This window comes from Plecotus auritus, assembly GCF_963455305.1.
Source record: "Plecotus auritus genome assembly, chromosome: 9".
Taxonomy (NCBI): Eukaryota; Metazoa; Chordata; class Mammalia; order Chiroptera; family Vespertilionidae; genus Plecotus; species Plecotus auritus.
Genome location: NC_137783.1, coordinates 17,707,874 through 17,733,909, shown reverse-complemented (window position 1 = coordinate 17,733,909; position 26,036 = coordinate 17,707,874). Strand labels below are relative to the sequence as shown.

At 41.6% G+C, this 26,036-nt stretch overlaps 3 protein-coding genes across 6 annotated transcripts in view; 2 read left to right on the top strand and 1 right to left on the bottom strand.

Moving 5' to 3' along the window:
• TAF5 (TATA-box binding protein associated factor 5) lies at positions 1–14,692 on the top strand. 4 transcript variants are annotated; one of them, XM_080687122.1, is made up of 11 exons: positions 1–580; positions 3,238–3,475; positions 6,957–7,272; positions 8,017–8,180; positions 8,285–8,420; positions 9,505–9,625; positions 10,284–10,413; positions 11,907–12,071; positions 12,886–12,950; positions 13,138–13,315; positions 13,639–14,692. In XM_080687122.1, exons 1-10 carry the CDS (start codon positions 22–24, stop codon positions 13,281–13,283), a joined length of 2,040 nt encoding a protein of 679 aa, XP_080543248.1. In that variant the 5' UTR covers positions 1–21; the 3' UTR covers positions 13,284–13,315; positions 13,639–14,692. The 4 variants fall into 4 exon arrangements, with proteins under 4 accessions (XP_080543248.1, XP_080543246.1, XP_080543247.1 ...); XM_080687120.1 differs by having other exon boundaries at positions 12,773–12,950; XM_080687121.1 differs by having other exon boundaries at positions 8,267–8,420.
• Positions 14,679–25,191, bottom strand: ATP5MK (ATP synthase membrane subunit k). The gene is made up of 4 exons (XM_080687123.1): positions 25,063–25,191; positions 19,675–19,770; positions 19,492–19,584; positions 14,679–14,782 (listed from the first exon to the last, which is right to left on the bottom strand). Exons 2-3 carry the CDS (start codon positions 19,759–19,761, stop codon positions 19,495–19,497), a joined length of 177 nt encoding a protein of 58 aa, XP_080543249.1. The 5' UTR covers positions 19,762–19,770; positions 25,063–25,191; the 3' UTR covers positions 14,679–14,782; positions 19,492–19,494.
• The window catches only part of PDCD11 (programmed cell death 11), a 39,431-nt gene continuing 38,175 nt past the window's right edge, over positions 24,781–26,036 (top strand). Inside the window, exon 1 of the mRNA XM_080687118.1 lies at positions 24,781–25,393. The gene's annotated coding sequence lies outside the window, so the exon portion shown is untranslated. The remainder of the gene's footprint in view (positions 25,394–26,036) is intronic.

Below are 26,036 nucleotides of genomic sequence, written 5' to 3'. Positions count from 1 at the left end.
ACAAGGTGGCTCAGCCGCAAGATGGCGGCGCTGGCGGAGGAGCAGACGGAGGTGGCGGTCAAGTTAGAGGCTGAGGGACCGCCGACGCTGCTACCTCCTCAAGCGGGGGACGGCGCTGGCGAGGGTGGCGGCGGCACCACCAATAACGGTCCCAATGGTGGCGGCGGGAACGCTGCGGCGGCGTCGTCAGCCAGCGGGGATGGTGGGACCCCCAAACCTTCGGTGGCTGTCTCTGCCGTTGCCCCGGCGGGGGCGGCCCCGGTGCCCGCCGCTGCTCCGGAGGCCGGCGCTCCCCACGACCGACAGACTCTGCTGGCCGTGCTGCAGTTTCTACGGCAGAGCAACCTTCGCGAGGCCGAAGAGGCGCTGCGCCGTGAGGCCCGGCTGCTGGAGGAGGCAGCGGCGGGCTGCAGCGCGCCGGGAGAGGCGGACGGCGCGGGCGCTGAGGCGGCCAGCGCGCTTCTCAGCCGGGTCACCGCCTCGGCTCCCGGCCCTGCGGCCCCCGACCCTCCGGGCACCGGCGCTTTGGGCGCTGCCGCCGTCTCGGGCTCAGCGACATGTCCAGCGGCTCCGGGGAAAGGTGAGCCGCCGGGTCCCGGGACGCAGCGCCGGCACGGAGGGGAGCTAGCCGGGAACGCCGAGGTTGGCGGGCCTGCACCTCTGCGGGCTTGTTTTGAATTTCCTGGGCCCGCCTCTAGGGCCACATGCCCGCCCCTTTCTCTAGTGCGCCGGCTGCGCAGTCAAACCCTCTCGGTGGAGCTGTCAGTTCCACCCAGAGGCTGAGGGCTGTTGAGCCGGGGGACGTATGGGGAAGGTGGGCGCCGGGAGCGGGGACCTTCAGGTTTTTGGTCCTTTTCCTCTTATTTGGGCTCTTGAGCCTTAGGCAGGTCTGCATAAACACTGACAATATTTGTACAGTTCTATACTAGCACACGTTAGGTACCATAAATATTTAGGTTCTGTATCTTAATTCCCACAGTTCCACGGTAAAGGTATGCATTATCTCTGCCTCAGAGATGAGTTAAACAGACAGAAAAGCCGAGGGATTTGCTCCGAACTACACAGTCAGGGAGCGATGGAACACAGTGTAGTCAGTGTTTCTTCAAAATATAGGTTAAGTACCACGAGTTTTAAGTCTTTTGGGGAATGCAGATTCAGACTGAGTGGATCTGGGAATCTGCATTTTTTGAGTAAACTCTTCCAAGGGGTATTGATGTATGGCAAAGTTTGAGAACCACTCATTTAGGAATAGGCATTGGACAGACTGGGTTCAGATTGTGCCTCTGCTGCTTTACTTGTGTGATGCTGATATAGTTACTCTTCCTAAGGTTGAGTGCCCCTCTCTATTCAGTGGGTGATTGGGAGGCTCAGCTATAATATATGTAAAATGACTGGCATTGAAAAGTTTATGCCTAGATATCCACTCCTGACACCTGAGGACCCCCTTCCTTTTCCCAGCAACTGCTTTTACAAAGTTCTTGCAGTAAACCTCATATGCATGCAATATAAGGTCTCGAAAGTGATCTGGAGCCAATAATAAATGTTTGTTGAATTAAATTATCCATTGCAGAGCTTCTAGCCAAATTAATCTCTATTCGTGAGACCTAATCTTTGCAGCATTGCCAGAAGTGAAGTATGAATACATAGCATTGTAATCCATAAATAGAAATGTGCAAAAATATGAATGAGAGGAATTTTTTCTGAACGCTAAATTTTGTGAATGAACTATCTGATGGGTGAATTATGTTGTTGGTCATTTTGTTACAATCTCTCATCTCTTCAGAAACTTGACCTATATTTTAGATCATTACTCAGAAACCAACCAGTATGGAGGAAAAGAAAAGGCCATTAGAGTAACCAAAAGAATCTATATCATTTGTGCAGTAAACAGCATAACAGTACTTTAACTGCAACTTAAAAATTTCCAACGAACTCTAATTCAATTGACACATGTATCATTACTTGGTATTGCTATCCTAAATAATAAAGAACTAATATGCAAATGGTCCTCCCGCCCTCACACGGTCATGCATAAAGGCTCAGACAGTCAACACTGGGGAGAGAGGAATGGGGACCAGCCAGGCTGTGGCCCAGGAGAGGGACAAGCCGCCCGCCCTGCGGTCCCAGGCACCTGCAGCTGCAGCTGCGGCCTGGGCAAAGCCTCCTGCCCACGGTCCTCTGCGGCTGTGGCCAGCCCAGGCGAAGCCGGCCCGGGTCCTGGGTGCCTGCGACCGGCTGGAGGAGGGAATCCTGGGTCCCGGTGAGGAGCAAGGCAGAGGTGGTTACGGGCGATCAGGCCAGCAGGGGAGCAGTTAGGGGTGATCAGGCCGGTAGGGGAGCAGTTAGGGGCGATCAGGCAGGCAGGCAGGTGAGTGGTAAGGAACTAGTGGTCCCGGATTGCGAGAGGCAGTTGGATATCCCCTGAGGGGTCCCGGATTGGAGAGGGTGCAGGCCAGGCTGAGGGACACCCCCCCCCCCCCCCGTACACAAATTTCGTGCACCAGGCCTCCAGTATTATAAATAAATACTCATGTTTTCTGCCTTGAAGTGGTGGTTCTGGAAATTGCTTTAGGTATATCTTTTGGAAATATAAATAAGGCATGTCCTTCCCACCCTTAAAATGCTTACAGGAGTGAGAGATGTATACATATGAAGCTAACACAGGATAGGATGTTACAAAGAAAGTTAGAGTACTGAAATTTTGTTTTGGTACACTCTTCTAGGACCACACCCATGCCTTTCCCTTTCCCCTTCCCCTCTTCTTCCCCCATAGGCATGCATCTCCTAAATTCTCCTAAGGGTCTTCATGAGACTTGCAACCAGGGGAGCAATGGGCAGTGGCAGCTTATCCAGGGCTAACCCCCTGAACCTGTCCCCAAGGCCCCCTTTTCTCTCACTCTTCAGTAAGCCAAAGAAGCCTGGCCTAGGCTCTCTCCTGTTGCTGCTTCTGTCGAAGCCCTTCCTTCACTGTCCCCAGCTTTAATATATGTATTCTCAAAAAAAAAAAAAAGAAAGAAAATTTTGTTTTAAGATATGAACAAGCTGAAGGATTTTTGGGTAAGTGACTGAAACAAAGAAAAAATCCCATTAAAAGATTATGTGATTGTGTTGGGGGAAAGAGTGTGAGAGGAGAGAGATAAACATTAGTCACCTCTGGACCTTAGCCAAATAGTCCTAGTCATTTGGTATATATTAGGTTATTTTCTTGAAAGCTGTATTTTTTTTTTTTTTAAACAGTTGGAAGTGTAGCTGTGGAAGACCAGCCAGATGTCAGTGCTGTGCTGTCAGCTTACAACCAACAAGGAGACCCCACAATGTATGAAGAATACTACAGTGGACTGAAACACTTCATTGAATGTTCCTTGGACTGCCATCGGGCAGAGTTATCCCAACTCTTTTATCCTCTGTTTGTGCACATGTACTTGGAACTAGTCTACAATCAACATGAGAATGAAGCAAAATCATTCTTTGAGAAGTATGTGATTTTTATAATATATATATATATACCGTGTGTGTGTGTGTGTGTGTGTGTGTGTACATATATATGTAATATATATACTCATCTGTGACTACTTACTGGTAAATGTTAGATTGCAATTCAAAAAGTATTTTATGAAGGAGAGGTACCTGGTGCTATGACAACCTAAAATAGGGGGGTTTGATCTAGTTAGGAAAGTCATGGAAGGCTCCCAGAGGAAGTAATGCTCCCAGAGGTAAGATTGAAGATTGGATAGGAGTTAACCAGATGAAGGGAAGGGAAAAGCATGTGTGAAAGCTAAGCTCTGTGGCAGTAGATATCATTGTAGGTACACAGATGAAAGAAGGGCAGTGTGGCTAGAGAGGAGTATGGAGTGGTGAGTGGTACAACATGAAACTGGACAGTTGGTTACGGGCTGGAATAGGCAGGTTCTTGGGCCAGGTTGAAGATCTTTGTTTATTCTAAGAGCAGTAGGGGATTGTATTGTATAGAAGTTGATTTGGCTGAGATTCACTGAAAACTTGAACATAATGGCATAAATAAAATATGCCAAGAGAACAGGAAGCTAGGTTAGGATTAGATTAGATTGAGAGTGACTGAAAACCCAAACAAAATAGAGGCTTAAATATGATAAAAGCTTATTTCTTTCTCTTATGAAGTTAGGCAGTCTAGGGCTGGCATGGAGTCCTTGATCAGCAAGGATCCGGGCATTCTTAAATCTTGTTGCTCTGCCATTCCTGTCATGCAGCTTGCACCTGTGGCACAAGATGGTTCCAAGCAATCGCATTTCTTCCTTTTTTTATGTCATTTGTTCAACAGTCATACCTATCTACAAGAGAGGTAGGAAATGTGCTTGCTGTTTACCTAGGTGTCACTATGCTCAGTCAACATGTGTTCTATTCAGGAGTTCTATTGTGGAGGGAGAAAGAAAAATGGATATTTGGAGACAGTGAGGCATCTCTGCTAAAGAAGTCATTGAAGGATCATGTCATTATTAGATTTGCATTTTGAAAGGACCTTTATGCATTGGGGAAAACAGATGGTGGGGGTACAGAGTGTCTATAGATTGACCAGTTTTGGAGGTTATTGTAGTGTTTTTCAACTGGGAAAATGTGTGGAGGTATTTTGGGTGGTCATAATGACTAGGGGGGAGGAGCAGGTGACTTAGGGATACCAAATGTTCTAATATGTGCAGGTAGTCCCACTTAGCAGAAAATTGTTCTGTCCCAAGTGCCAGTAGCACACTTGTGGAGAAACACTGGGCTAGGGCAGTGGTCGACAAACCGCGGCTCGCGAGCCACATGCGGCTCTTTGGCCCCTTGAGTGTTCTAACGCCACTTATTCAAAATAGACTCGCCTAGGCTGAAAACCGACTTCTGCGCATGGGCCATGAAGTTTCAATCACACTGTACGTGCGCGCCCGTACATGGTATTTTGTGGAAGAGCCACACTCAAGGGGCCAAAGAGCCGCATGTGGCTCGTGAGCTGCAGTTTGCTGACTACTGGGCTAGGGTATAGTAGTATTGGTGAAAGGGACATATTGGTGAGGCACTTGGTGATGGATTGGATATGGAGGTGAAGGAGATGAAGGTATTATTGATAACCCCTAGGTTTCTGGCTCCCCCAGCCGGATAGGCGTTCCCTTCACTGAGATAGAGAATACCCTGCAAGGGTTTGTCAGGTTGTGGAAAAGTCTTGAGTTCAGATTTGACTATGCCTTTGACTTTTTAAGAGATGTCAAGTTGATGGGTAGATGATATATAAGCCTTTAGAGCTTAGAGGAGAGGTAGGGACTAGAATCATAAATTGGAATTTGTGTAATATTGATGGATATGGATGAGATTGTCTGGGAGAGATATGAAATAAGTCAGTGAGAGGGCTAGGTCGGGGCCTTGAGGATCTCTGACATTGGGAGTAGAAGAACTATAAAAGAAGTAGAAGAGATGACAAGTAGAAGAGATAAAAGGAGAGGCCAGAGAAGTAGGAAGAAAACCAGGAGAGTGTTGAGTTATAGAAGCCAAAGAAAAGAAGGAGGCAGTGATATGAGAATCCTGCAGCCTGACTGAAATCTTCTAAAGGTTTTCATTTAGAAAAAGAAAAAAAAAGAAAAAAAGGAGGCAATGCTCAAAAGTTTGAACGAGAGCTCTTTAGTACAAGCAATAGACCTACAAGCCAGGACCTGTTAGATAACACAGGTAGTGGTAATAGAGAAATAATACAACTCGGGACTCTTGGATTCTATGCTATTATATTCATTCATTAATCTAGTAGAAGACATAAAGCAACTGCTCGTAGTTCAGTTTTTTTAGGAAAAACAATTAAGTAAGGCTGATGGTGATAGGACTTCTACCCTAAGCTCATTTTTCTTACAGTATTGTCATCAATAAACTTCTTCCTTTCTCGTGGTATAGCAATCTCACATAGGAAGCTGGAATATCATAGGGTACTCCCTGTCTCCTTGTTACAACAATCTCAGCCCTTCCCTGGATCCAATGCTCAGATGAGGTTATGAACAGTGACTGATACAACCACTAAGAGGTTGAGATTTCTAATTTCATTCAAATCTTAGAACCCTTAGTTCATGTCTTGATGAGTCATAATAGGGTATCACAGGTAACAGTTTAGGAATCTTTTGAATATGTGCCTATCAGAGCTAGGGTCATGATACCTTATGTTTAATCATTGTTTTCTAAATGTTTTTGCATTGCTTGCTGCTTAGTGAATGCCAAATATATGTTCTTTAATTTTACTTTAGTAGGAAAATTAAGATTTGTATAAACAAAAATACATTTAAATTTACTAATTGTTACCAAGGCTATAAGCTTTATTTAATTGCCTTTGGTAATGGTGAGTAAATGGAAGTGCTCATTCTTTGACATCATTTGTTCTTTAGTCATATTATTAAAGTGTACTGATGTTTAACAAATATGTTTGGTAATAAGAATATAAGAAATCATTAAAAATGGTGGGTTTTAGAGAAAGCCATTCATTGATTATTGTGGAGAGGCTGGATGATAGGTACATTGATTTCATTATATTATAACTTCTACATCTGTATATGTTGGAAATTTTTCATAAAGAATTTTTTTAAAGTGGGTTTTTAAGAGAACATAAAATTTAATAAAATTTAGTAAAGCAAAGATTCTAACGTTTTTAAATGTCTACCAATGGTGGTATTCAGAATAGACTTATCTACCAATGGTGGATATCTTATCTTTCATTCACTTGTTATTTATTTCAAATTCTCTTAAAATGTTTACAGTATGATACATTTCATTAGAGAGTTAAATTAGTAATTTTTAGGATGAATTCAGAAACTGAAATGTAATTTTGAAATAAGTCACTTCTGATCCTACAGCTTAGTCCAGGATTATTCAGACACGTTGAATATATTCTGGTATGTTTATAAATATATGGGGGAGAGGCAGATCCCTTAATGATTACATTGAAAAATGACTTTTTAAAATCACTGAAACAGGTTCCATGGAGATCAGGAATGTTATTACCAAGATGACCTACGAGTATTATCTAGTCTTACCAAAAAGGAACACATGAAAGGGAATGAGACCATGTTGGATTTTCGAACAAGTAAATTTGTTCTGCGTATTTCCCGTGACTCGTACCAACTCTTGAAGAGGCATCTTCAGGAGAAACAGAACAATCAGATATGGAACATAGTTCAGGAGCACCTCTACATTGACATCTTTGATGGGATGCCGCGTAGTAAGCAACAGATAGATGCGATGGTGGGAAGTTTGGCAGGAGAGGCTAAACGAGAGGCAAACAAATCAAAGGTATGGGAATAAACCTAAGAACTATATAATACAGATTATGAAAAACTGTAGCATTTCCATCTACACATTTTTCTTACAGCTAGTTTGGGATTTATTTTACACTATATACTAAGTTTTGTGAGATTGGGGAATGGTTGCATTTAACAGAACCCTGACTGTAGAGGCTGAAACAATTAAGGGTTTTTCTCTCACATAAATTGATATTGCAGAGGAAAGCCCTCCTGGGCTGGCATGAGGGCTCCACAGCACCATTAAGGACCCTGGCTCCTAGTTTCTTCTTCACCATCTTTAAAATGTAACTCTCTTCTTTGTGCTCACAGATGGCTATTGGAGCTCCAGCCTTGCAGCTGCATTCCAGGAAGGTAGAGGGGGAGGACAAAAGGCATAATCCTGCTGAATCTCTCCCTTTTTTTATCAGGAAAATAGTATTTTTTTCTAAAACTCTACTCTGCATATTTGTGTGCATATTTGTTGGCCAGAATGACATTATATGGCCATTCCTAGCTGCATGGGAGCCCAGGAACAGAAATTATTTAACTGATCATATTGCTGCTCCAACAAAGTCAGGGTTTTGTTAGTAAGGAAGAAGTTCGGGAAATTGGCTATTGGGTTGATAAGTACAGAATCTGCTTCAGGGTATAAATTACTATATTTGTAGTTGTGATTCATCCTGTCAAGATATGAAAAGGATATATTAATGAACAAAAAAATAATTTTAAAAATGTTGGCTCTTTTGGTTTGTAGGTATTTTTTGGTTTATTAAAAGAGCCAGAAATTGAAGTGCCTTTGGATGATGAGGATGAAGAAGGAGAAAATGAAGAAGGAAAACCTAAAAAGAAGAAGCCTAAAAAAGATAGTATTGGATCCAAAAGCAAAAAACAGGATCCCAATGCTCCACCTCAAAACAGGTGAGGAAAAAACCTCAGGAACATGTGTGAAAGTATAAGTTGATATGCTTTACAGGGTTCTAGTTTCTTAATAGAGTAATTTTCAGTCTGTTTTCCTTTCATAGAATCCCGCTTCCTGAGTTGAAAGATTCAGATAAGTTGGATAAGATAATGAATATGAAAGAAACCACCAAACGGGTGCGCCTTGGGCCAGACTGTTTACCTTCCATTTGTTTCTATACATTCCTCAATGCTTACCAGGTTGGTAAATAATAGGGCAATTTCTTCCTGGAAAATCATGTAAAAATGGTAATATACTATTAAATGAAATGTGTTCATTAAAATGGAGTTTTATTTAAATTCTTGATATAAATACAGTTTAAAGACACCTATTAAGAAAGGAGAGTAGCCAAAACCGGTTTGGCTCAGTGGATAGAGCATCGGCCTGCGGACTGAAGGGTCCCAGGTTCGATTCCGGTCGGGGGCATGTGGCTTGGTTGCGGGCACATCCCCAGTGGGGGGTGTGCAGGAGGCAGCTGATCGATGTTTCTCTCTCATTGATGTTTCTAGCTCTCTATCCCTCTTCCTTCCTCTCTGTAAAAAATCAGTAAAATATATTTAAAAAAAAAAAAAAAAAAAAGGAGAGTAGGACATTGCTAGGAATAGATAGAAGGCAATGTTTAAAAGAACTTCAGCAACTTGTAGGTACAAGAATCCTGTGTACATGTGCCCCTGGTTTCACTGATCAGAATTCTGCTAGCCTTTCAGGAAGAGGAAACTAGTTCATCTCTATTGAATTTAAGTACTTATGTAAACTTAGTGTTTTTTATTAAGAATTTCATATGTCTCTATAGAGATTCTTTATAGTAGGCTGCTGAGGATATATTTAGTAAAGTGAAAAAATGATTAACATTTGCTTTATATCATACACCAAAGTTGGAGGGCAAAAAGGGGTAAATGATGGCATGCTCTAAAAGTAAGTGATTTCAAACAGTTGGTTTCATATGAGAATGAAATATCAAATGATCCTTTATATGACAAAAATAGCTATTATTATTTTTTAAATATTTTAAAATTGATTTTTAGGAAGAGAAACATCAGTGTGAGAATGAAACATTGACTGGCTGCCTTCTGCAGTCCCCTTACTGGGGATTGAGCCCGAAACCTGGGCAGAAGCCTGACCAGGAATCGAAATAGTAACCTTTCAGTGTACAGGATGATGCACAACCACCTGCCACACTGGCCAGGGCAATAGCTATCACTATTTATTCTCTAAGATGTGATTGTAATTTTCTTCTCCCTAAAACAGTATTGTTTAATATAAAGCTTTTTTTTTCCTTGGCAGGGCCTTACTGCAGTGGATGTCACTGATGATTCTAGTTTGATTGCTGGAGGTTTTGCAGATTCAACTGTCAGAGTGTGGTCTGTGACTCCCAAAAAGCTTCGTAGTGTTAAACAAGCAGCAGGTAACTGAATGACCTGTCAGGTTGTGAACTCTTCGTTAATTTACACCAGTCTTGATTCCCATGGAATATATACCAGAGATTGTGATCTCAGCTGACTTTCACTTGATTTTACATTAACTCAAAATGCTAACATCCCCAATAGTGATAAGTGCATTGGAGTGGCAATCAGGAGACTGGAGTACTAGACTGGTTTAATTTCTCTGGGCCTCAGTTTTTTCCTTTGTAGAATAAGGGGAATGTGCTAGAAAACTTAAGGTTAAAAATCCAACATTTTATGATTATTTGTGAATTAAAAAAAAATCAGGACTTCATTTTAAAGAGTTTCTTCCTTGCTATCCTATTAAACAGGGTAATACATTTTTAATAATTTTTCCATAGTTTTCATCTTTGAGAAACATTGTGATATAGTGGATAACTTGAGTTTCATTCCTAGGTCCAACATTGAATATATAGCTGTGTGCACTCTGGCAAATTATTAACTGTTCTGAACTTCAGTTTCCTCTGCTATACACAATAGTATCACCTAATTTAGAGGCATTAGCACAGTGGGTGGTATGCTAGAACTGTTCAAATGTTCTTGTTCTGAACTATGAAGTGATTGCCTTAAAATATTTTAATGAATGTACTTTTAAAAATCAGTATTTCTGGATCATTTCAGATCTTAGCCTCATAGACAAAGAATCAGATGATGTCTTAGAAAGAATCATGGATGAGAAAACAGCAAGTGAATTAAAGATTTTGTATGGTCACAGTGGGCCTGTCTATGGAGCCAGCTTCAGTCCAGATAGGTAAAGTATAAACAGTAAAAATTAAGTACTGCTGTATTATATTGAATTTATATAAAAGTTTACTGGAAACATACAAATGTTAGGAAATTTTCTGTTAGAAAAATCTTATGGTTGCCTGTCAATCATTATCTTTTAGATTTTGCCATTTGCTAATTCATCTTGGCTGTAAAAGATAGCAACTTAATGTATACCCAAATTTATAGATTCAGGGTTTGCTGGTTTTAAAAATTAGTTTTAGTTTAGTATAACACTTAATTTGAATTGCTGCTTTGGGTTCCTACTTTGGGTTTGTGGCTAATGCTGTCTTCCATCATCTCTAAATTTATAAGATTCCTGAAATTAAAGGCTTATTAGCTCTTAATTGAAGATTTATCTTTGTACAATAAAAAAAACCAAGAGAATACTGAAAAGAAAATTTGTAACCCATAAATAGGTATTTGCTTATTTTTCATGATCTGACATTCCGTAGAAATGGGGGAAGGAAGGGTATGTTGTATTCATACCATCTGTATCTTACTTGGATAGATATTAGCTTTTAATCAATCCATCAAGATTTTCATCTTTATGAGCCTTTGAGAATGAGGTTTTTGTTGTTTGATAGGGTTTAGCAGGATGATACATTTTTTTTTTAAAATATATTTTATTGATATTTTACAGAGAGGAAGGGAGAGGGATAGAGAGCTAGAAACATCGATGAGAGAGAAACATCGATCAGCTGCCTCCTGCACACCTCCCACTGGGGATGTGCCCGCAACCAAGGTACATGCCCTTGACCGGAATCGAACCCGGGACCCTTCAGTCCGCAGGCCGACGCTCTATCCACTGAGCCAAACCGGTTTCGGCAGGATGATACATTTTTACTTGAGGGAAGCTTGATTTCAGCGAAAACCATAATACTTGGAATAGGTCAGCTTTTGTATTTATCCCTAAAAAAGGTAGATTATTACTCACATGCCTACAGTGTTTGTGTATTTGCCTTTGTGTATGTCAAAAAGATAATTCCTTTTATATTCTTTTAAAACTCATACAGGATAGGAAAATAGCATTTTCATTTTAAAATCACAAACTGAGTTTTTTAAAAATCTCATTTCATAGGTGCTCAGATGTAGAATATCACAGCTAACATTAGTTTGTTTAGTACTTTCTACTTAGATCTACTGTGAATACCATGTATAAATCAGAAGTAAGACGCAGTATGTCAGCATATTTAATAACAGAGGTCCGGTGCACGAAATTCGTGCACGGGTAGGGTCCCTAGGCCTGGCTGATGATCAGGGCCGATTGGGGCCTTCTGGCTGCCAGCTGGGGACTCCCTTCCCCAGCTGCTGGCCGGGGCCTTCCAGCGCACATCATAGCAATAGAACTCCCAGTCGAACTCCTGTGGGGACACTTTGCATATTAGCCTTTTATATATATAAATATATAGATATTAAAATGTACAGAACAGGTAACTGAAAGTTATTCTGGGAATCAAATATATTCTCTTCTCTCAGGAACTACCTGCTTTCCTCTTCAGAGGATGGAACTGTTAGATTGTGGAGTCTTCAAACATTTACTTGCTTGGTGGGATATAAAGGACACAACTATCCAGTTTGGGACACACAGTTTTCTCCATATGGATATTATTTTGTATCAGGGGGCCATGACCGAGTAGCTCGGTAAGTACATTATGGTCTTATAACTGGGTTTATTCAAGAACAGAATGGTTTCTTGTTGGGAATTACAAACTCCAGCCAAACTCACTTTCACTTTTATTATTCAGGATCAACTTTTTGAGAATGTCAGCATTTATAGCTCCTTATTTGAAAATGAATTTGGGAAGAGTATTACTATGTCTATAATTATATCTATATGAAGAGTTTTAAGTCCTTTTTCTTCCTCAAGTTAGCTTATTAACACACCTTCCCTGCCTCTCATCAGCTGTTTACAACCTTTTTATTTAGGTGTTTTTTTAAATATATTTTTTTTCTCTTTTTAAAAATTAGCTGTTTAACCTTGTCTTTCATTACTACTGTAGCACCTGTTTCCCTGTCATCTCCTGAAAAGTTCAGGATGAAGTAGCTCAGGTTAGAAACTATGTGGTGGCTAAAACTTTCCTATGGGTTAGACTAGGAGCTGGATGGGATAGAAGGGTGCAGGGGGAGCAGGAAGAGAACTCAAGAATTATAAAATGTTTGTACCAGATCAACTTCCTTTTTCTTAATAATGCTATTTAGTCTCAAATCATTCCTTCTTTCCTTCAGGTGAGAGGGACTCATTTGGAACTAACATTTCACATGGGTATTTACTTTGGATAATTGTGGCATTTTGTAGTTAACTACTAATTATCATCTTTTGCTTTTAATAAATTTTTAAAAAGGCTCTGGGCCACAGACCACTATCAGCCTTTAAGGATATTTGCTGGCCATCTTGCTGATGTAAATTGTACCAGATTCCACCCAAATTCTAATTATGTTGCTACGGGCTCTGCAGACAGAACTGTGCGGCTCTGGGATGTCTTGAATGGGAACTGTGTAAGGATCTTCACTGGACACAAGGTATTTTTATGTACACTTCATTATTCCAGCACACAAGGTTGCTTTTGAGAAAAATATTTTAAAAACAAACCAATGATACATATATTCTAAAGATACTATTCATACCACTACACTAAAAATTCTTTGTCTTATTTTCTTAAATATTTTTAGCCCTACTATTGATTCTTCCCATGAACTTCTTTTCTAGGGACCAATTCATTCCTTGACATTTTCTCCCAATGGGAGATTCCTGGCCACAGGAGCAACAGATGGCAGAGTACTCCTTTGGGATATTGGACATGGTTTGATGGTTGGAGAATTAAAAGGCCACACCGATACAGTCTGTTCACTTAGGTTTAGTAGAGATGGTGAAATTTTGGCATCAGGTAAATGATTTGAAACGGCTTTGTGGTAAAGGGTAAATGGTGTGTGAACAGGAAACAATGAGTGTTGACAATTGCAAAATTAAGTCCTGCTGTTTTAGGCTTTGCTTCTCCTTAGCCATGATTCCAGAGTATCACTCTACATGTATATTGACCTCTCACATTAAACTACTGCTTGAAATGCTCCTTTAGAAGGAATAGAGTTGTTAATCAGGTTTAGATTTTCCACCAGAAATCTACAGCAAATACATAAAGTGTACTTGGCAAAATGTCAGAAGCTAAATATGGTAGATGCTACTAAATGGTTTCCTTTGACTTTCCCTTAGGTTCAATGGATAATACAGTCCGGTTATGGGATGCTGTCAAAGCATTTGAAGATTTAGAGACTGATGACTTTACTACAGCCACTGGGCATATAAATTTACCTGAGAATTCACAGGAATTACTGTTGGGAACGTATATGACCAAATCAACACCAGTTGTACATCTCCATTTTACTCGAAGAAACTTGGTTCTAGCTGCAGGAGCTTATAGTCCGCAATAAACCATCGGTATTAAAGACCTTTGGAAGCTACTGTTTGAAAAAGGGAGACTAAAAGCAAATACCTCAGTGATTAATATTTAAGCTACAAAGAATGTTTTGTCTATATGAATCTGGAAGTATGCTGCTTGGAAAATCTGAACAGGAGAGTTCCACGTTTCTATAGCAACTGCATTTAACTAATTTCCGTTAGTTGAATAAGAGGTATTATGTTTGTGGAGGGGACATTTATGGTGCTTTGGAATGTGTGGAAACTATGCATTTTCTGTTCAAACGCTATCTTAATTTATTATGTTTAGAAAAACTCCCAATTGATTTCAACAATTCATCCTGCTTCAAGATTCAAATCGAGTAATATAATACCATCTTGAATTTTAGCTGAAGAATTCTATGAGCATGTTGTTTCTGCTGTAAAAATGTAGTTACTGTATGGCACTCAAGTACTATGTTAAATGATCTAACGTTTTTGCATAGCCCATGACTAGTGGAATGTATGTAACTGGGTAGGGTGAACTACAATTCATTTCTAAGATTTAGATGAAGTACAGCTACCCACTGACATCTGAATTTACACCCGTTAGATGCTGAGTGTACCCACTCTAGAAATTAGGTGAAGAAATTTAGCTTTCATGTTCTACTTCAGCTAAAATGGCTATACACAACCTTGTACACTTGAAGTCAGACAGACATTTCAGTTGCTTACCTCCAGTACTGAGCCTTGCTTTGGGAAACTAAAATTCAGACCAAGTCACTGCCAGTTTTTGCCTTTTTTGCATTTTGTACAGTTTTTATATTTTTGATATCTTGTAAATAAAGACAACCAGCTTTTCCAGGTTCATAATTTATTGTACAAATTGAGTATCACATGATGAGTTGACATTAGCTTCTCCAGGCATGGGAAATTAACAGATGAGGTACAGTTTATAATCCTATAAACAAAGCAAAAATAGTTTAGACACAATCATGTTCAATTCTACTTTTAAGACATTCAGCAAATTATCAGTATAGGACTATCCATGAACCCCTTGAAATTGAATGCAAATTGACATCAAACTCTCAAAGGAGTCTAACTACCAAAGTTAAGGTTTATCTCAGCTTAATACAATTTAACCAAACACTCCGCCTTTAACAAAAGAGCTGCCAACTATTCAGTATGATCCTAAAAGTATGCTATTGGCAAAGTCAAGTATATAAAGTAACATTTTAAACAGTAGAAAACAGGTATGTTATCTATTATGTATCTGTTATTTAATATCTGAGACAACTTCTCCATTTGTATAATGGGGCTACAACTACCCTCCCAGAGTTAGGAGGTACCTAATCTGGAAAATTGAGTAAAATACTACATTTGCATTCTGGGATATTCAGTCTCCTAAGGATTGGAAAAGCTCTTAAGAGCAGAAGGAATCGGTGGGAAGCTACATTGGATAAAGATCTGGATTTGGGGTTTTTTGCACATTTACTGCCAACACAAATATTTATTCACTCAAGCATAGAAATGGGGGTTGGGAGCAAATGAAGTCTAAGGGGATTTAAGGAAAAGATAGAACTGCTTATATAAAAACTTGAAACCAACCACATCAAAATTACAACTAAACTACAGAACAACCATCTGAAAACTAGCTAAATGAAAGTCTTACAACTAAGGAATTAAGAACAGTTCCTCTTTTTTTAATCCTCACTTGATATTTTTTCCACTGATTTTTAGAGAGTGGAAAGGAGGAGTAGAGAGAAACATCAATGTGAGAGAGAGAGACAGAGACAGAGACAGAGACAGAGACAGAGACAGACAGACATTGATTGGTTGCTTTCTCCATGTGCCCCAATCAGGCCCAGGGATGGAGCCTACAACCAAGGTACATACCCTTGACCAGAATCAAACCTGCCACCCTATAGTCCACCAGCCAACGCTCTAACCATTGAACTAATAGGCTAGGGCAAGCAGTTGTTCTTAAAGGGCCTGCACATGGATTTACCCTGACTCCCTCAGAACTCCAGTACTAGGACAGCAGCTTGAAAGACGCCAGGGACAAAAGGGGAGGAAATGAATTGTTGGGATCAGGTGAGAGCTGGGAGGCAACTTTCTGCTGGCAGAGGCCATTGTTCCTTTTCTGAGCCCTCTGCCAACCAAGTCAGCAGACGGGGACCATATCTGAGTCTCCATCAACCTGGTTCACACTGTTTGCCTTGCCCTGGTGATTCCCCAAGACCTGCCCTACCCAACTACAAGGCCCACCAAAGCTGTTTCCAGGGTCTTTCCCTATGAATGGCTAAAAAATCTCAAATGAGCAGCATCTGGCCTCACTGTGCCCTGTACCTCTCTCTAAATGGCCCCAAGCCTGGCACTAGTAGTAGCCAGCCCTGGTTTGCAGGTTGGTCTCACCTGGGCACCTCCAAGACCAACACAAACAGCCATTTGCAGACTGCTTTGCAACTCATGCCAGGTGGCCCCAGGCAAGGAAACAGGTGGCAGTCAGAACACAGGCAGTGACTGACCTTGGCCTGCATCTCTCTGAAGACCCCAGACTTAGCACATCCAATGGACAGCTTCAGACTATGATGAAGCACCACCCAACCACTTTCACAAGCAACACAAGAGGCAGACTCAGCCCTATTTGTTTTGGCTCAGTAGATAGAGCATTGGCCTGTGGACTGAAGGGTCCCAGGTTCGATTCCCGTCAAGGGCACATGCGGGCTCAATCCCCAATAGGGAGTATGCAGGAGGCAGCTGATCAATGATTCTCACCATTGATGTTTCTATCTATCTCTCCCTCTCCCTCTGAAGTCAATAAAAATATATTAAAAAAAAAAAAAGAGGCAGACTCAGTGGGAACTAGAGCCCCACTGAAGTAAGTCTTACTCTGTGGGGCAGGTCCCAGCAGAGCTGATCCTCCATGGTGGTTGGTAGTTGCAGCCAGTCCTTGCAGACAATTGGGCTGCAGGGTCCCTCCCATTGATGTGCCAACAGCAATGAAGGCTCAACTACAACAGGAAGGTGTACATAGTCCACATGCGGGTGCATCTGGAGTGCCCAGCTTGGGTGATCGGGGAGACTGTGCCACCTAGCACATAAGGCCTCTCTATGAAACAGCTCTACCTAATTCATAGAAATACAAAGAAGCTGCCAATATCAGAAGACAAATGTGTCCCAAATGAAAGAAAAGAACAAAACTCCAGAAAAATAACAAAATGGAGACAAGCAATCTATTAGATGCAGAGTTCAAAATACTGGTTGTAACAATGTTCAATGAACTCAGAACTTCAACAGCATTAAAAAGGGCATGGAAACCATTAAAAAGAACCATTCAAGAGCCTGGCCGGCATGGCTCAGTGGTTGTCGACCTATGAACCAGGAGGTCATGGTTCGATTCCCAGTCAGGCACATGCTGGGGTTGTGAGCTTGATCCCCAGTGTGGGGCATGCAGGAGGCAGCTGATCAATGATTCTCTCTCATCATTGATGTTTCTATCTCTGTCTTCCTCTCCTTTCCCCTCTGAGAGTCAATAAAAAACATATTTGAAAAAAAGTACCAGTCAGAAATGAAGGCTAAATGAACTGAAATGAGTAATTTACAAGTAGTTCCAGTAGAGCAGATGAAACCAAGAATTAAATCAGTGATTTGGAATATAAGGAAGCAAAAAACATGCAATCAGAACAGCAAAAATAAAGTAGAATCCAAAAAAATGACATTATAAGGAGCCTCTGGGACAACTTCAAGTGTACCAACATTCACATCATTGGGGTGCCACAGGAAGAAAGAGAACAAGAGATTGAAAACCTATTTGAAAAAATAATGACAGAAAACTTCCCTAACCTGGTGAAGGAAATACACATACAAGTCCAGGAAGTGCAGAGAGTCCCAAACAAGATGAACCCAAAGAGGCCCACACCAAGACACATCATAATTAAAATACAAAAGGTTAAAGACAAAGAGAGAATCTTAAAAGTAGCAAGAGAAAAGTAGTTACCTACAAGGGAGCTCAGCTGATTTCTCAACAGAAACTTTGCAGGTTGGAAGGGACTGGCAAGAAATATTCAGCCCTAGCTAGTTTGGCTCAGTGGATAGAGCGTCAGCCTGCAGACCAAAGGGTCCCAGGTTCAATCCAGGTCATGGGCACTTACCTTGGTTGCAGGCTCCTAGGGCCCTGGCCCTGGTCGGAGGCAACCAATCGATGTGTTTCTCTAACATCGATGTTTCTCTCTGTCTTTCCCTCTCTCTTCCAATCTCCCTAAAAATCAATGGGAAAATATCCTCGGGTGAGGATTAACAACAACAAAAAACCCCACACACAAAAAAAAAACAAAGAGAAATATTCAAATTGATGAAAAGCAAGAACCTACAACCAAGATTACTCTATCATTTAGAATTAAAGGACATATAAAGAGCTTTCCAGCAAGAAAAAGCTCACGTAGTTCCTCACCAACAAACCAGAATCAGTATTATATAATATGTTAAAGAGTCCTCTGTAAGAAATTTTAAAAAAGATAAAAAATATGAACAATAAAAACAAAAAATATGAACAATAAAATGGCAATAAATACATATCAATGACTGAATCTCAAAAACAAAATAAAAAAGCAGAACAGAAACAGACTCATAGATATGGAGAACATTTTGATGTTTGCCAGATGGGAGAGGGATGAAAAAGGTGAAGGGATTAGAGGTACAAACTGGTTGTTACAGAATAGTCACGGGGATGCAGAGTACTGCATAGGAAGTATATTCTAATCACTATGTATAGTGTCATATAGGTATGAGATTCCTAGGACGATCACTTAGTAAGTTATATAATGTCTAATCCCTGGGGTATATGCCTGAAACTAATATAATATTATATATGTCAACTTTAATTGAAAAATAAAAAATGATTTAAAGGACACCTTAAAACTAGCACACTAGCAAAAAAAAAATCATATATTTACAACTGATTTAAAAGGCTGGTTAATAATTATTACATAATGAGTTTATATGAGAGAAATAAGGTCTTCACAAAAGTCCCAATATTTAAATGAGAAAAGCACATGAAAAAGAATGTTAAGAAAAATACAAATGGTAAGCAAATACAAAAAAATGCACAGCTTCATAAAAAAAACACCACCAGATTATTTTTACTCATCAAATTAACAAAACCCCCAAACTAGTATTATTCAGCTTTGGCTGGGGCAAGAGAGACAACTCTTACAAAGCAGGGTGCCCCAGAACTCTTTGGGAAACAAACTTCAGCCTAAGAAACAATCATAGATATAGACTTCATGCTCAAAAGTGTTGATTGTAATGTTATTTATATTAAAACTAAATCTAACAGGAGACACATTTCCTCTGTAAAATAAATCATATACCCACAGCACTTATGCATCAAATTATAGAGAACATACCTGTTATAAGACATTTATAAACCTACCCTCCTTCAATCTGTAGTCATAGCCAATGGAAACCAAATAAAATATACAAAAAAGAGCTAAACCAAAATGGCAACTAAAATTGTCAGGGTAATGGGACATGAGTAATATTTTTCTCTATTTTTTTCTTGTATGTAATAAATTTTGCAGCATGACAATGACTTACTTTTATAGCCAGGGAAAAATACTGTAACATCAAAATGGCTAAATTATAAACTTTTAAATGTCAACTCCTTACTTTTCATGTTGCTTTCACAGCTGGAGTTTTTTTGGACTTTAACTTGAAGTATAAAACCAGCAAAGCAATGCTTCCATATGTGGCTATTACACACTGAAAAAGAACGGAAGAAGTAAAGAGGATATACTGTCACACTTATATAATTCTAAAATATAAGTGCTTAAAGGTATCTTTAATACTTACATTCATTCTACCTGTGATAGTATAAGAGTTGAAATATTTTTTGATACCAGTGAACTGGAATTGGGCATCAGCTTCTGGACCTGCCATGATTTCAATCTTTAAAAAAAAAAAAAAAGAAAGAAGGCAACAATAAATTGGTTTGGATTCAATTTTAAAAATACATTTTTTTAGTTTAAAAATCTGAAAAGTCACTGCATATAAATATTGTAAATTTTTATGTATGTCTTGCCCAACATAGTATTAGCAAAGATGGTGAAAAAAGCCTTGCTGGTAAGAGAAACTTTTGGAAGAACTTTACTTTGGTTGCTTTTACACAACACTCCAGAATATATGTCAAATCACTGGGCATAGGAAAAGAACAGTCTCTAAGTCTACAGCAATATTGCTTGATGTTTTCTATTCTGGCTCTATCTATACCATGGTACAATGTAGTTCGAATTAATCAGTTTTAAAAAAATTAATGTTTTAAAATTAGTCAAAAGTTAGACCTTGTGAAACTTTTCAGTTTCTCAGAAGGGTAACCACCAACTAAACAGCTCAACTTGGAACCCTTCCTTTACAATTTTTCTTATAAATAATTTAAGAAATCATTTACTCAATGGAGTTGATACATAGTAGCTGATGGTGGTAGGGAAGCTGGAATCCTTATTCCTTACACCAAAACAGATAAAAGATTTAAATGTAAATAGTGAAAACCAAGCCTTGGCCCGGTGGCTAGTTCGTTGGAGCATTGGCATAGTCCTGTAAAACAAAGGTTGTGGGTTTGGTTCCAGGTTGGGATGCATAAGGGAGGCAACCGATCGATCTCTCCCCCATATATCCATCGATGTTTGCTCTTTCTTTCTCTCTCTCCCCCTTCCTCTCTCCAAAATCAATAAATATATCCTTGGGTGAGGATTAAAAAAAAAAAGGGGGAAACAAAAAAATCCTGTTAGAAAACATGGGCAAATATTTTAATCATCTTAGGTCAAGGAAATAAAAAGAACAGCCCTAGCCAGTTTGGCTCAGTGGATAGAACAGTCAGCCTGTGGACTGAAGGGTTCTGGGTTCGATTCTGGTCCAAGGCACATGCTGGGTTGCGGGCTTGGTCCCCAACAGAGGGCGTGTAGGAGGCAGCCAATCAATGATTCCCTCTCATCATTGATGTTTCTCTCTCTCTCTGCTCCCTCTCCGAAATCAATAAAAATATATTAAAAAATAAAAATAAAAAGAACAAAAGGGCAAAACATAAAAAGAGAATCAACCTTAAGATCAAAGAAATGTAAAATGAAACCATATTTAGCAGACTAGCAAAGATAAAATTATGATAATAAGCAGTAATAAGATTGTTGGGAAATAAACATTTTCTTTTGTTACCTAGAGTGTAAACTGGTACAACTTCCTAAAGTGCATTTTTGCAATATCTATTAAATTATAAAATTAGTATACCCTTTTATCTAGCTGGTTCATTTGTTCTCTAGGAATTTACCCTTATAGAAATATTACGAAGTGGAAACATGCTACATGGATGAAGGATGGTGACAGAAATACTGTTTATGAAAGTAAACTGGAAAAACTAAAAGTCCACCTACAAGAAATTGATAACTGATGGTTTCCATTGGAGGAAATACAATGTGTAGATCTTTATTTACTTACATACTAACATGCAAATATGTCCCCAGGTAAGTTTAAAAAAAAATCCTACTTCTGAATATTGTATTATAGAGCACATCAATGATTCTCAAAGTCTGATCCATAGGCCAGCAGCATCAACATCACTGGGAAACTTGTTAGAAAAGTAAATTGTCAGGCCCTACACCTCAAGCCTATTGAATCAGAAATTCTGGGGGCCAGCAATCTATTTTAATAAGACTTCTAGGTGTTTCTGATGTATGTTAAAGTTTGAAAAACACTGCAGTATCAGGAAACAATGGAAAAATATATAGCAAACTTTTAGGAGTTGTATCTATAGCACCCACGTATTTTACAAATACACCTATTTCTCTTATAATAAAAATAGCAAAGGCACATTCAAAGGTCACCAGAACAACACTTGAAAATTCGTATGTATGACCACCTATCTACCACGACCGACGCCACGCCGAGTCGATTGGCAACATAGACGAGCCGGTCGAGGTCCGGTCGAGATTGGTAGGCAGTGGCAGTGATATAGCTGGCTCTTGATGAAATGGAAGAGGGAGACATCTGTGAGGAAGTCATTGCTATGGAAACTGGCACGCTTCTGTTTACCATTTAAAGGCCTTCAGAGGCATTCTCGTGCACAGAATTGGCAATGAAAATTTTGGACAAATGACCTTAATTTTGAATTGTTTCAAGAATGTTCTTGGAGCCCTAGCCCCTTTGGCTCAGTGGACAGTGTCAGCCCTCAAGACTGAAGGGTCCTGGATTCGATTCCAGTCAAGGGCACGTACCGTGGTTGCAGGCTTGATCCCTGGCTCTGGGTGGGGTGTGTGGGGAGGCAACCAATGGATGTGTCTCACATCGATGTTTCTCTCTCTCTCTCCCCCTCCCTTCTACTCTCTCTAAAAAAACCAAAGGGAAAATATCCCGAGGTGAGAATTAACAACAAAATAAAAATAAATAAAATAAAAAGAACGTTCTTAGAGCAATGAAGGACTCCTCAGTGGCCTTGGCTTGTCCAGCACAAGTAGGAACATCTCCATTAAAAGAAATCTTTATGGTGAAGCTTTTATATTAACTGTTTCATTTTGCTAAACTTGTTAAAGGCATACTTCCTCCCCACCCCCACCACATTCACCTTATATATATATTTTTAATTCTTACAGTATCAAGCAGGTTTCCAGGAGAAACCCTACCAAAAACAAGGACTTGACTTTGTCAAATTATTAACTGACTAGAGGCCCGGTGCACGGAATTTGTGCATGGGAGGGAGGTGTCCCTCAGCCCAGCCTGCACCCTCTCCAATCTGGGACCCCTCAAGGGATGTCCGACTGCCCTTAAACAGGCAGTCGGACATCCCTCTCACAATCCAGGACTGCTGGCTCCCAACTGCTCGCCTGCCTGCTTTCCTGATTGCCCCTAACTGCTTCTGCCTACCAGCCTGATCACCCCCTAACCACTCCCCTGCCAGCCTGATTGATGCCTAACTGCTCCCCTGCCAGCCTGTTTTCCCCTAACTGCTCTCCCCTGCAGGCCTGGATCCCTCCCAACTGCCTTTCCCTGCAGGCCTGGTTGCCCCCAACTTCCCTCCTCTGCTGGCTTAGTCACCCCTAACTGCCCTCCCCTGCAGGCTTGATCGCCCCCAACTGCCCTCCCTTGCAGGCCTGGTCCCTCCCAACTGCCCTCCCCTGCTGGCCATCTTGTGGTGGCCATCTTGTGTCCACATGTGGGCAGGATCTTTGACCACATGGGGGCAGCCATCTTGTGTTGGAGTGATGGTCAATCTGCATATTACTCTTTTATTAGATAGGATAGAGGCCTGGTGCATGGGTGGGGGCCAGCTGGTTTGCCCTGAAGGGTGTCCTGGATCAGGGTGGGGGTTCCCTTGGGGCGTGGGGTGGCCTGGGCGAGGGGCCTGTGGTGGTTTACAGACCGGCCACGCCCCCTGGTGACCCAAGCAGAGGCCCTGGTATCTGGGGTTTATTTATCTTCTACAATTGAAACTTTGTAGCCTGGAGTGGATCCAAGCCTTCTGCTCCCTCTGTGGCCGCAGCCATTTCTGTTGGAATTTATGTATTTTCTATAATTGAAACTTTGTAGCCTTAAGCGAGGCCTGGGCCAGCCAGGTGTGTGGAAAGCTTGGCTTCCTCCATCGCCGCGGGCAACCCTAGCCTCCTGCTCTTTCCAGCTCCGTGGCTGCCGCCATTTCTGTTTGGGTTTATGTATCTTCTATCATTGAAACTTTGAGGGCTTGAGTGGAGGCCTAGGCCGGCAAGGGCAGGTGGAAAGCTTAGCTTCCTCCATTGCCTGGGAAACCCAAACCTCCCTCCTGCTCTCTGTGGCCTTAGCCATCTTGGGTGGGTTTATTTGCATATTCGCTCCTGATTGGCTGGTGGGCGTGGCTTGTGGGTGTAGCGGAGTGATGGTTAATTTGCATATTGCTCTTTTATTAGATAGGATAAGCCCCACTACCTGTGCCTAACAAAAGATTTTAGGAGGATGTGGTGTGCAACTGGAACAATTTAAGGTGCTTTAAAATTCCCTGTACATAATATGGGACGAAGTCTGACGTTTGTGATAGTCCACAGAGGACTAATTCCGACTGGACAGCATGATATAGGAACTGCAATTTGGTCTGGGTTTTAAAGGAAGACTCTTGAGAGGCTAAGATGGAGCAGAGAGGGGAAAATGGGATGTTGCTGGTGAGATAAATAATGGGAGCAAAGCCTGGAAACACTCTTATAAATAATTCCACAAAGGTTTCTGACCTTTGCCCAAACTGCTGGTTACTTGTGGGCAAAGGTCAGAAACCTTTGTGGAATAATTGAACTGAAATTTGCTTTCCTTCCGAGTAATACTTAAGTTTAGAAAGACATATTAACGAATAGAAAATTACGCAAGAATAATGGTACTATTTGTTAAATGGCAGTCTGTGGGGAAGGTCTAGTCTTCCTTTCTGTTTGTAATTAACTGGGGAATAGAGCTATCAAGTATAATTAATCCTTCCATGCCTCTCTCGCTTCACCTGTAAAATTAGCATTTCGGAAAAGGCCCACGGTGATTAACTGCCCTAGCTACTTTCTGTTTTTCCATACTCATATTTTCCTCTGACTGCACACCTACCTGGGATGGTGAGATCACGAAGCAAAGCAAAGATGAGCGAGAGCCGCTCAAGTACCAGAACCAAACTCCCGCACTTCAAGGCGTTTACAATGCTCTGTTCCGTCACCTCCTAGGAAAGGCCTTCCCGCTAATGGAACATCCGGGAGTCTAAATCTAACCCTGGAGAACTGCAAGGGCCGGGCCCCACTCGCTCTGACAAAGGCTGCGGCGCAGCTAACGGAGATCTGGCTGGCAAGCCTCCTTAGCACAGCTCAGTGGACACAAGTATGCCCATAGGAAAAGAAATTAATTCGGCCAGAGGTGGGGTCAGAAGCTCAAGTTCTCATCCAAATAGTACGTCACCGTGTGACCTTGGGGGACTCCATTCGCTGCGGGCCTCATTTTTCTCAACGGAAACATGCAATCTAAGGGCCTTCGGGAGCTCTTGGTAGCGTCTGTTGGCCTCTCCCCGAGGCTGCCCAGCCAACGTCGGACCCCTCGCGATCTCGCCAAGCCTCGTGATCTCAAACTCCTTTTCCATTCCCCCACCGCTCTCGCCCCTCAAAGCGAAGACCTCGCAGCGTTCCCGGACTAGGAATGGTCGGACCCTAGGCCGCCGCCAAGCCGAAGCGCGAGGGCCGAGCCCAGGTTCCTCTCCACACCTACCTTGCTAAAAAGCACGAATTCCGCAGTCTGTGTCCTTCAACGTACGAAGCTACCCCTCCGCCCGCCGGAAGAAGTCGTCTCCCCCGCACCCGTTCCACGGACCTCAGCGACTCCTCGATTGGCTATGGCTCGAAGTCCCGGTCTTCCGCTTCCTGTCTCTAAATCTCCTCCCCCTTCACAGTGCCAGGACCCCTCATAGTAACGGAAGTAGGGCATTGAGCCCACCCACACTTCCGGAAGAGCTGCCGGTGCTTGGGCTGTACCGGGGCTCCGCACGTGTGAATACGGTGGCGGGCCTCCGAAGTTGAGGCTGGCTGGCGTCGCGAGGCTGGTGAGTGAGGGCAAAGGCTACAAGGGAGGAAACCTTGTGGCTCCCAGGGCTGGCCCAGGGCAAGGTCCCCGGGTGCCTGCCATGCACCCCGCAGTGCCGGATGAGTGATTCTACTACCCCAGCCGGGCTCAGAAGCTCGAGTGGCCCCTGTGACATCACGCTCTGTCCCCGGGAAGTACCTTAAGCCCCTTCTTGGCCACCCGATGGCCTATCTCTTTGAAGCTCTAGTTTCCCCTTGACTGAAATGAGATGACGGGTCAAGTTCTCAGCAAACTAGACTGCACTTTCCTATTTCTACGAAACATAACATCCTTTCCCGATCCTCTGCTCCCTCTCGGTCGTCACCGCTACTACTATCTCAAGCCTTTCTAGATTCTTATTCCCAAGTCGCTCAGAACCAACCCCTCCGATCTTCCGTTCTCACTTATACATCGTTCTGGTTCTCACGGTGTCTCAGTTGTACTGCAGTTGAATCCTACCCTCCCTCAGTTTTGTCTTCCTATTCAATTTGTAGTCTGCAGTGTATTTTTTTTCCTTGATTCAAACTGTTCTGTTTATTCTAACTTTAGCAGTTATTCTAACTACTCATATATAATTCAAAATCTTCCATGAAAAGCCTACTCTGTCTTTTAAATTTTAACTG